General features: G+C 42.7%; 1 protein-coding gene and 1 long non-coding RNA gene across 2 annotated transcripts in view; both read left to right on the top strand.

The window, feature by feature from the left end:
• The window catches only part of gpr158a (G protein-coupled receptor 158a), a 48,771-nt gene extending 42,577 nt beyond the window's left edge, over window positions 1–6,194 (top strand). Inside the window, 4 exon segments of the mRNA XM_034572928.1 lie at window positions 1,780–1,885; window positions 2,194–2,340; window positions 2,448–2,531; window positions 2,987–6,194. Of these exon segments, the coding sequence (XP_034428819.1) occupies window positions 1,780–1,885; window positions 2,194–2,340; window positions 2,448–2,531; window positions 2,987–4,855 (2,206 nt within the window). The 3' untranslated portion in view covers window positions 4,856–6,194.
• A 719-nt stretch (window positions 6,195–6,913) lies between these two features.
• On the top strand, window positions 6,914–11,105 carry LOC117754216. Its single transcript, XR_004612363.1, has 3 exons — window positions 6,914–8,716; window positions 8,912–8,915; window positions 11,094–11,105. It is a non-coding gene; the product is annotated as an uncharacterized LOC117754216 (long non-coding RNA).
• Window positions 11,106–12,018: the final 913 nt, after the last annotated feature.

Here is a 12,018-nt window from a genome sequence, read left to right as displayed (position 1 = left end):
CCGGGGACAATAAAACATAATTACCAACAAACGCATCATCCTCAACATGTACAGATGCTGTCACGTCCATTTACAACATGTTTCCACATTTACCGGCTCCATATTTAATATCATGGCGTTTGCTGGCTGGTGTCATTTTGACGTTTATGTCCTCCACTAGATTGTCTCATTTGCATCACATATAGGCTGAATGAGGCTCAACCCTTCTGTTCATGTGGGAGCTGTTTCTGTTTTTAATCTCCATTGTAGTGAAATCACTCCTCTCCCTCCTGTGTACATGTCAAAGAGCTGCAGCGTGCAGTTTGTAAATGAGACCTTTCAGCTGACATTGCCGTTCAGAGCTGGTGTCCCCCCCCCCCCAAACGAGAGCTCAGCTCCATCACATTATTAAACAATGAACCATATCAGAGCATAAACACAAACAACTAGAATTATTGGCACCTGTAAAATAACATCAATGTATCATCGACTTATCGCCTGATAGCTTCTTGGAGAAATCTGAGTTTTGGACATATTTGAACGTCTGGTTCTGCGTGACTCCGCCTTATCGTGAGTCTGTTCTGTGCAGAAAATGACCAGACGAGACCCCCTGATAAATTGGACAGTTGCCTGGTGTGGCGGGTTTGATTCTGACTGACGGGCTGCCACCAGAGACCACGGCGTGCACTGGAGCTTGTTACGGGCGTCCATTTGTGTTACTCGCAGAACCGGCTATTTGATCCCACGGTGGCCAGTTACAGCTCCTTCCTTTGCCGTGGTGGTCGTGATGTTTTGGTAAAAGGTCCAGGTGCGAATGGGATGTGGAGAGAAAATGACGGCAACGTCACTGCAGGGAGTGTAGAGGGATGGCGGGGGGGGGGGGGACCGCATGCCAAGGTTATTAAATCCTCATCTGCACAGAAACTCGCCATAAAACAGGAAGGAGGGAAGACTTCAGTGCTTTGGGGCATTTCATGTGCTGGACCTTTGCCGTCATTCATGCCTCTGAGCCATTACGACAGTAACTGTTCGTTAATTAGCCATTTGCCAACTTCAACAATGTAATGGGGCTGCTAGATGACATTCGCTTGGATAGAGGCTCTCCGGTGGTTGAATTAGCATCTGACAGGACATGCCTTCATATCCTCGGCGTGCTCAAGGTCTCACTGTGCTGAAAAGCCTGTTAGTTCACTTTAAATGAAAGACTTGAGCTACTCCTCGCACGCACTATTGTTTCTGCCGGTAATTATCTCATATTCCACCAACTGCTGTGCCACAGCGGGCCCAGTGTTTTGCTGTCTGGTGCATTAATAGGCTGCATCTTGTGAGCAGATCAAGGTCACTCCCCCTTTTTGTTGTGAATCCAATTGAAAGAATGAGGAGAAATATGGTGTCCTTGCTGGAAGCAGGGATCAAGTGGAGCATTATCCGAGGCGGTGGACTTGACGCCTGGACAGACAGTGGGTAAATCTACTTTGGCTGAAAACTCATTAAGTCTGCAGGCGTCTGTCTCCCCCGGCTCCATCTGTATCTCAGAGGTTTACTGCAGACGGAGCAAAGTGTGTGGACGTCACAACATAATTTAGTCGTGCTTCACTGCAGCTACCGTGTGAGCATTTTCAATTTGACAATCAGCTATCATAAGGCTTTTTAACACGCGTAATGAACAGCACTTTCATTGTGAGAGCATCTGGAGGCATCTGTACTATGTAGATTCAATTTCTTGTATTTTATTCTCTCTCTTTTCTCTCCATCTACTCTTTTTACTTTTATACTTTTCTTCTTTTTGCATCCTGACAGGTTCACTCTTGCCCCTGAGCTCCATCCAGACTGGATGCTGCTGCTCTTCTTCACCCACACCCACCTGACTGTCACAGTGACACTGGGTCTGCTTCTCATTCCTAAGGTAAAGTTTACAACTTGTGATCGAGTTTACTCCACATGCCCAAGAAAAGGAGAATATTGCTGTTATTTTTGAGACTTTGCATTTGTTCCGATACCACTTTTCTACTATCCTGATACTGACTCTGATGACAGACAATACAGAGCATCGATCCAATACCAGTGCATTTAAATTAATCTACTATCAGCAGTACTTGAGGCATTACAGATGTTGACATTGGTATAAGAACATCTTGTTTATTTTGAAATTTGAATCACGCTATAATATATGTATGATCTGGTGTATGAGACTTTTTTATGCCAATCCACTAGTTCCTGTTTGCTGGCGCCCACATGAGAGATGATATAGCCTCTGAGGCCTACGAGGACGAGCTGGACATGGGTCGATCTGGGTCGTACCTAAACAGCAGCATAACCTCTGCATGGAGCGAACACAGTTTGGACCCTGAGGACATTCGGGTAAGACCTGGCTTCCGTTTACCTTTCCACCTCCGATGTATTACCTGGTTATAACTTTTTTTTAAATCCTACCAAAAATACTGAGCCATGGCAGTTCTTTATTGCAGACACCAGACGAAATGGGCCCTCTCAGTTCTATTAATGGCTGTGGCGTAAGGCCTTGTGACAGTCATTGGGAAAAACGTACCAACGTGAGCAGAGATTTCTGTTTGTCTGTTAGCGCTGAAGAAGTCTCTCTACCAAAAGATCTGGGCACCTCAATCCAATTATCAGAGAGGGTGTTACCATGATGACAAAAGCATTCATTATACGGGATGGTGACAGATATATGATTAATTCAAGACCTGAGCTTAGAGGCTGTTTCAGACCTAACATCAATTCACACTCCGTTTCCTTATTTAAAGCTGTTCAGGACTGTCCTGTCTTTGCTTTTTCTTTCAGCTCGCATGTGATATTCCGTAGTGCATCACTTAACAACTGTTTGTTAGTCACGTGTCATGGATTTGTACGGCATGTTCTCTGTGCAATAGTGTGTCTGCTTTTTCGTAACAGTGTTTTGATCGTAAGAACACCGATATATTTGCTTGTAGCAGGAGACTGACCACTTCTCTTTTGTCTTTCCAATCATTCCGGCATCCATGTTTAGGAGGAGTTGAAGAAGCTCTACTCCCAGTTGGAGATTTACAAGAGGAAGAAGATGCTGGCGAACAATCCTCATCTCCAGAAGAAACGCAGCTCCAAGAAAGGGCTGGGTCGCTCGCTGATGAGGCGCATCACCGAAATCCCTGAATCTGTGCACCGTCAATGCAGCCGGGACGACAAGGAGTCGGGGGAGCATGGGAGCAATCGTAACAGCATTTGCATGTTGAAAAAGAACCCTTTCGATCCGCCTCACCCAGGAAAACCAGCCAAGGAGGAGACGCTAAAGAACAAGGTTTTCTCCCTGAAGAAGTCCCACAGTAGCTACGACCACGTCCGCGACCAGAACGAAGACTCCAACAGCTCGACAACAGACAAGATGGAGGTGACCCCGGCTGAAGGATCCCTCCTGGATACCCTTATGGGCAAGAAACTGGTCAAGAAGAAATCTAGTGAGAATGTATGTGTCCCCAGCGAATCTACAGAATGTGTCCCTTTGGTCTGCAAGTCTGCCAGCGCCCATAACCTCACTGCAGACAAGAAACCAATTCATCCGAAGGCTTCAATGCTGCAGAAGTCACTCAGTGTCATCGCCAGTGCCAAAGAGAAGACTTTGGGTTTGACAGGAAAGGCCCAGATTGCAGAGGACAGCAATAAGAAGAGTCAGTCAAAGAGCAAAGAGACAAGGGCAAGTGCAGAGCCAGAAAACGAAGGCCCGTCTAAGATGATTATCAGCCAGTCGGTTGAGTACAAACAGACTGTGGCAAAAGGTACGATCATGAAACAGCCGGTTAGCGGTAGCGAGCCAACAATCTGTTCCGATCCAGTCAAGGGAAAGGACCTCTACGATCTCTCAGAGGTTTGCCCCTGGGAAGTGGAAGATGTCCCAACTCCATCTGAAAACAAAGTCATAAAGCACGTATCTATCGCACCAAAGGAAACCACGACAGTTCACGGAGGGAGCACCAAGGGAGGCAAATCTCAGCAGCAGAAGCAGAAAGCGTCTGATCACTCGAGTGGCAGGAATTCAAAGGAGATTCAGAAGACGACTGCTGTTCGGGCAGAGGTTTGTCCATGGGAGGACGGAGGTGAGAGTAACGTTAGTCAAGGGGAAGGGTCAAAGCAACAATTATCTAGTCAGACTAGTCAATTTGCTAAAACCCAGCAGCCTCATTCTGCAGTGGAAAGCTCCAAAACAGCTCGGGTAGACATTTGTCCTTGGGACTTTGAGGAGCCTCAAACGACAACAGAAGTGTCTCGCTCATCAGATACGACAAAGCAGAAAAAGAGCACATCTCCAGTGGACTGTAGAGGGAAAAGTATCCTTTCAGATCCATCCAAAGTAGGAGGCTCACTCCAGCCACCAACTAAAGTTGATGTGTGTCCCTGGGACTATGACAGTACCGCAGTATCTCCAAATTCTGAGACGACGCCTAGTCCCTCTCAAGTTGCCAAAACCAAGGAAGACCTTTCAAAAAAGAAGGCTACCCCTTCCACAAGAACACTTGACAAAGAGAAATCAAAAGACATTGATGAGAAAAGTAGAACAAAATCTAAGGACAAGAGTAAATCGTCAGAGAGACACGCAAGCCCGCAAAAACTGGCCGAGGTTTGTCCCTGGGATGTAGAGAGTCAGCAGGAGGTACCGCTGGTGGAAAAAAGGAAAAGCGCAAATGTTGGAGCAGCCAAACCAAAACCGGCTGAAGTCTGTCCATGGGAGTTTGAGGATACGTCAGCTAATAAAGGTACAGACAAAAGTGCTTCTGTGGTCAAACAGAGCAATCCAAACCCTAAAGGCGGCGTCGAAACTGCTGCTAAAAAGGCAGATGTTTGTCCCTGGGACTTTGAGGAAAGCGCATCAAGCAAGCAGGCATGACACTAAAACCTTAACGGACTTCTGAAATTATAGTTATTGATGTACACTTTTTTTCACTTTGAAAATCGTTAAATATTACCTTTTACTATTAGTCTGGTGACTTGGAAGAAAAGTAGATCAAACTCCACAAGTTGCCTTCCTTTCCGAGGTTTTGTTCCTGTTTTACCTATTTTGAAAATAAGTAAAATGTACAAAAAAACAACGTCGTGACGAGCATTCCAGATTATTACAGGAACATCCTGAAGTTAAATTGTAGACAAATTATGCAACTTTTGATTCAGCCTTTTCACTTCATGAGCAATGTTGAAAATCTGCATTTATCATGTTCTGTACTCAAGTTTTGTTTTTAGTGCATTGACTTCATTACTTCTTGGGCAAGGACATGAAATAATGGTTTTGGAGAAAGAATATTGAACGTGAATTAAGGTTTGAAGTATGATAAGAAACTGCAGAAGTGAACGCCAAAGAAAATGGGAACATTTTGCAAGGAGGGACGTCGGTCTTTAGGCGGTCAAGTTAATTTATTAGTTTGTGTCCAAAACCTTGGCAGAGAGGGAAGGACTCAGTGAGAAAATCAATCTATAGCACTTTAGCCAACCCCATTAATTAAGAACTGAGGTCGGACTCTTGTTCTTCTTGTACACTTTGTATTTTCAAGCTCATGGCATGATACACACAACGACCAAAATTAGACATGTTTATTTTGTTTAGACCTATTTAATTGTAGTTCTCGGCAGATTAAAATGCTTCCAGGTCTGCTGGGATGTACTGTATGTGCCTAACCAACTAGCATTGTCTTGTATTAGTCTGAAGTAAAGCGAATGGGTTCATCTTGTGACGTTGACTTTATAGAAACAGCATGCACAGCCAGGTATCGAGGGTAGTCGGATGCTACCAGTTTGTCGACCAAGGCAATTAATGTCTTGACAAGTGTATAATGTTGTTGTTTTATTTTCCAAAAGCTCGTTCAGGTCGGTGAAGATTATATGAGAGCAGCACTAAACATGAATGTGTGTTAACATGACATGCTATGACATGATATGTATGCTGTAAAAAGTAGGGCCAGAGAAATTATGAGTGTGAAACTGGAGAAAAATTATTCGCACCAGCTTTGTTTATAAATCCAGCATGGGTTGTCTTTAGGTCGGCTTGTAACAAGTGTGTGTGTGTGTGTGTGTGTGTTTGAGTTTGTATGAGAGTTAATAAAGTTAAACCACTTTCCTTAACGAGTAACCTGCGGAGCGTAGACTGTAGCTGGGTCCTAAATCACTCTCTAATCACTACATAGTCCACTATATAGTGAGTTCGCCATTTTCTAGTGCTGTCCGATTGTTTAGGGATTTTTTAATATCCTATATTGTGCACTCATTGTTTCCCACAATGCATTGTGAAAAAAAGTGTGATGGTCACTGACTGAGCAATATATACCATCATGCATTGCGCTCGCGGGGCAGAGACGAGCGTGAGCAGCAGGAACAGCCCGACCTGTCGTACAAATGTAAAATACGAGCAGAGCATCACAGCACAAACTGAGAAAAAGTTTATTTCTACATTAAATGATGGTCATTCAACATGTTTTTTACTTACATATTAATACTTAATGTAAAATTACGTTGTTTTACGTCGTAATCCTGCAACAATGACGTAATTACCGGCGACAGGTAGTGTTCAAGAAAGTTTTTTTGGATGAGCTCACTATATAGACCCTTAATAACAAAGTAGGGGTTCGTGAATGAGTGGGTGATTTCGGACACAGCCTGTACATAAAGATGGACGACATTCCAACTCCCCAAAATTTAAGCCTAATCGTTTGGATTGCCCCCTGGTGGCTGGCTGCAGTATATGTCATAAACCCAGCCTCCTCCATGTTAGTGGATGGGACATGGACCAAATTAAAAAGTAATTTTTCTCAGGTAGTAAGGTAGTGGTTATCACACGGATGTACTGTATGTTCAAGTTTTTATTTAAGGTTTTAATTAGTTATTTGATGCTATAAAAACAGAGATTGATTTGCGATAGGCCGACCTCGGTACTGCACGGACTCTGGCTCCAAGTGATCTTGCAAGTTCAAGATGGCCGTGTGCATATCCGGAATAATTTAGCTTCAGGTTTGTACGAGGGGAAGTTGAGTCCATCTTTATTTACAGTCTGTTCTCTGGAGTCTGATTCATGATCAAGTCCTAACAGCTCCTGTTTTTTCCTCAAAGGTTGAACTTGCCACAACTCAGTTTACAAACAGCTGTTAGGAATCACTGCTTTAAAAGTAATTCTGTTTTTTTATAACTTTTATTTTTAGCTCTTGGCCATGTTTTCTGTCAGTATCAGTAACATTCTACTAACAAATTCAGGTTATGAGTCATGTTTAATGAGTCGTTAATTGATTTACAGCCGCGTCGATCTCATCCCTGTTTTCCCCCATTTCTGTGGCCATTGTTCTGTTGCCACTTTCTGTGGATGAAGCTATTTATACGGCTCTGGCACCAGAAGACAATGGCCCTGCTCGTAATCCCACCTCGGGAGACGGGAAACCACAGCACCACAACTATTTACTCTAAATTACCTCTGAATAAAATGGTTTATATGAGCTATTATTACTGTCGCTTTGTTTCCAGACCCGAGTAAATCCTTTGGTTAGTATAATATTACGATTGACTGATAGAAACAATGGCCATTTACACAAATAAAACATGTCTTTTGTTTGACCAATGATACTGAAGGATAATTATGATTGTTCAGTGTTGAAAGTTCACAAGTAGCATATTTGCATGTTCCTCCCTGTTTAATGCAAAGTAGGCTAAAACCCAACCGATTAATTACGCTAATAACTTTAGATTAGACTTAGCAATGTGGTTTTCAATTATTCATTTGACTAAACCTTTTGAAGGTTTTGATTTGTTTCCTCGTTTTGCATCAAAATGTCTAAATATTCATCACTCTCCATCCTGGGATCACAGTGGAAAAAAAATATAGAAATTTCCCACTTATATTCAAAATAAACACCTGAGAAAATATTTGCAGTAATGTGAGTATCAATATAGCATCTACAGTACTTTATGGTATCTTGTGAGAATTACATGGTATCACTGAATGTCGTCACTGAGTGTAATTATCTGTAATTGCTGTCAAAATTCCTCTCGACATGATATACGACCTCTGTAAGAGTCCTTACTAACTGTGAGATAGGAAAAAAAAATCTGTGCTTGTCAGTGAGAATTTTACTTTGAAGTCCTCATTCGATTAAACACGGTTCGTAAACTGCTAAATTTCTGTAGCTCATCCCAACGGAAAACAGTCCAGTGACAAATATTTGTAGCCGTTCTCATCCGACGCGACTCCACAGCTCGACCCCATGAACATGATTTAGACGTCGGGTCTTATATCTGCCTCCGCCGACTGAGAAATTACCTCTGTCATTGACCCGCGGGGGGGGGGGGGGGGGGCTTGTCTGAGATATTTAAAATGTGGAGTGTTTGCCTTTCAGCGCAGGGTTTGTCATCACCTCTGCTTTATGAGCTACTTTAGGAACAAGGTCTGAGAGGAGCTGTCACCACGTCGGGATTGATTGTGATGCTCTGATGGATCTATATGATATTTATGAACCAGATGTTCCGTGTCGTCCATCATGTGCCCTGTGGTCGCGGCTGCAGGATCCTATTACGTGAGATTACCTGACCTCCTGTGTGACAGCAGCAACATTTCAAAAGCCCCTCTCTGTTTTTTAAAACCGACTCTTCAGTCTTTGCAATCACTGCCGCATTAGATTTTACTGCCCTGGGTGATGAATAATATGCCGTATATATTTTCTGTCCTCGTAGGAAAGCTATTTTAAAAGAGGGGATGTGTTTATTTCTTGATAGTCACGTCGTGTTCCTCACGCTGAGCTCTGAAGCGGTTGTGATTTGGGTAAAATTCAATATATTTTATTTTGGGAGAAAAAGCGCAAGTACAAGCAATATTTTATAACATTTTCAAGCAAAGAAGTCGTCGAAAAAAACATTTTTATCGGTTTGTGTTGATTGTTTTAGCTTTTGCAGGTTTTGCCCGTGAGATTTACAGATCAGTGATACATGGAGCACAGAGGAAGGAACACTAAAGGCTCATTTATGCTGCTGTTACGTATGAAAAGTGATGACGTCACTGCCCACATACTTTCATGCGTCCTTTGCGTTGGCATTGTTGTTGAGCGAAACATCCACTAGAGGGCAGCACACAAGCAGCTGTTTGTGACTGTGCCCAGGCGAAGTAACATCTTATCGATTCTTTTTTAAGTTCCGACATCGTTGAAATGTCTTTATCGAGTTCTATGTTCGTCTCACTCACCACTGGCTACACTGCCCCCCCCACAATTTCCAGTGGTACTGCACCATTTCATCTGTTTCGTCCGTAAGCTTTCAGAAGATGTGCACGAATACAGACGATACGAGTGCAGGGTACCGCCTTGTTTCAACACCGCTCTGTCTCCGTGTGCAAGTGGAAGGTTATTCATTTCTTTGGCTTTGAGCCACCGGAAGTTAGCATCAAAATGAATTAGCTAAGAAGCTATTTCGTTCAATTTAGTTATTCAACGTTGTTGATAGTCAGGGAGTGCAAGTGCATAATTAGAGGGCGGAGTCCATATATGAAACGGACAAAAAACTCTGGCTCTGTTGTAATTTCCGTAGCTAACGTTGAGCATAAATGAGCCTTTACGGTGCAATATCCCACCATTATACTAGGAATAATGTCACAGTTTTGCATAGCATTCGATCTGCTCTGTTGTGTAGGTAGCATGCTAGCCGTAGCATCCCTCAGTTGAGTCAGTCCATAGCGTCTGTGTAAACATAACCAGCGTCCTACTGTCCGTCTCTCTGGAGAGTATCATTGTACTTTAGCCGTACTCATCAATGAATCAGTAAAAGTTTGAATCTCCGCCATTTCACGTCCACAAATCCAGACAGTTTGTCCTTGTAACACGTCGACGTAGACGACACCCGTGTCCCGTAGCTCTTCGTCCAGCGATCGGATCGTTGCCATGGTGCGTTCTGTCGGCTGTCGCTGCTTTCATCTCAAACCCCGACTTCAGTCTCCTCTTGTGACCAAACCGAGTCCGTCCGTCACCCGATGGCAAACACAACTACTACTCTTGCTACTACTACTATTCAATGCTGTAACGTTGTAAATCTTGCTCTTGTGGCTTCTGCATGAATTCAAGAAATTAGTAGGACCGATGTTTCACTGCCCTTGATAGAACAAAAAAGAAGAAAAAAAAGGATCTTTTATGGACTGTTACAAGTTGTATAGTGAGTGGTACTGTCCCTAACCCACTGTATTATGTGCTTGTTATAAATATTGCTCTATGACAAGCCTATAGCATCACTATATGGGAATATTTGGTAGATTTATATTGTGTTATATTGTGATAGCATGTACATAAAAGATACCTCCTCTGCAATAAATATTTATACGAAAATGAACCGCGTGTTTCACTATTTTGGATCCCAGTGAATTTTCGCTCTCGTCTTTGCTCTTCGAAACATTTCCAATCCCACGGGAGGTTGAGACGAGACGCTCCCATGATGCATTTCTGCTTAGTAATCATCCCTGTCTCAGGTTTGTTTGCTTATTCTTCTTGTAGACACGCAGTTGGTGAAACCCATGGTCTCTAAAAGCCTCGTGCATCATAACCACTTTAGGATATGCACGACTTGGCAACTGTCCTGAAATGCTTTTATGGCGTGTTGTGGTCTTTTGAACAGGGATCAGTGGAGGCTCTGCAGGAAGCAGCAGACAGGAGATGGTATCAAATGCTGACTCCAGACCCCTGCAGAAAAACCCAGCATCCTCATTTTCCAATTCCAAAATAATTACTGGCCAAGGTGATATTTTTTATTCCTCGAGCCGAAAGGAAAATCGCTTCCTGCTCTATTAATCCACCAGTTTTCTTCAGCCCCATTAATTCTGCCTAATGAGCATTACATGAAACAAAGTGAGTACAAGTACTTATATCTGCGACTATACAGGCAGTGATGCAGCAGAAATAACATTGCAGAGGGCTATTGTGCAAAGCAAACATGTTAGCATTGATTACAGTTTACTGGAGCACTTTCAGATACACAGAGGATCAATACGTGGCTGCAGCAGGGAACTAACAGAAAGTTCAGGGAAGGAGATGAGGAGACACACTCACATTTCATTTAGCATTCAAATACATTAGTTTGCAATTAGATACCAATCATGCATAAAGAAATAACATTTAAAGTTCTCAACATGAATTGCGCAGACTGAGTTTTTAATGTTTATTCATATTTTTACTCAAGAACATTCACTGCTTGTCAATAAATTTAAAGCTGCAATGATCATCATTTAAATGAAAACAGGTCTTTAATGTCTTTAAGCACATTGTTTTGGTTCAGCCTCACTGCTTTTCATCAACCCAGACCCCAGCATCGGCAGCCAGCTGTTTTCTGGAGAAAACATCTGGTCAACCCCCTGTACCACGATACTCGAGGGTCACCAGACACCGTCGGCAACTTGAAAATTATAAAACTGGCAGTGGAAAACTGGTGCCGACAGTTTCCCACGCTGCTCGAGCATCATGAAAAAGCCGTTGGCAGCTAGTGGGGCACTGGGAGAGCACATGCACGTTATCTGGCCATAAAGACAAGTGAAAAAAAGAAATCCTGGATCAACTAATTTATCTGAATTCACTCCAAACTTTATTGGTTCTTTCTTAGGTTATCGGTTCCGTAGTTTTAAAGTAACTCTGCAGACAGAACGGAAATGAAAACACAACCTCCTATCTGCTCGGGGGCCTGAAATTGTGTCTGAACTTGGTTGAGGCCCGATCAGATAGACAGAGAGTGAATATTGGACTTATATGCATTTATTTATATTTTAAACATTCAGTGTAAATGTACATTTCCATCCAAAATAAGTATATCTAGACTGAAATCATCCAAAGTAGAATTTTTTGGGATTAAACAACAGGCTCAGTGTTCCCCTGATGCTTTTTATTGATTTGACATTAGCTTGAGTGCCAAATTCTATTTGATCAAACAAGCAAAGGTCTTTAAATCCCATGTAAACAGCAGACTCACTTATTACTGCCAGCCTGAAGCCAATCCCTCCTAAAGGCTGAATAAAGATCCTGAGTAAACATTATATCTATAAAAAATAAATCAGAT

This window comes from Hippoglossus hippoglossus, chromosome 20 (assembly GCF_009819705.1).
Source record: "Hippoglossus hippoglossus isolate fHipHip1 chromosome 20, fHipHip1.pri, whole genome shotgun sequence".
In the NCBI taxonomy this organism is placed as follows: Eukaryota; Metazoa; Chordata; class Actinopteri; order Pleuronectiformes; family Pleuronectidae; genus Hippoglossus; species Hippoglossus hippoglossus.
The sequence above is the reverse complement of the archived record's forward strand: the minus strand, read 5'-3'. Positions and strand labels throughout refer to the sequence as shown.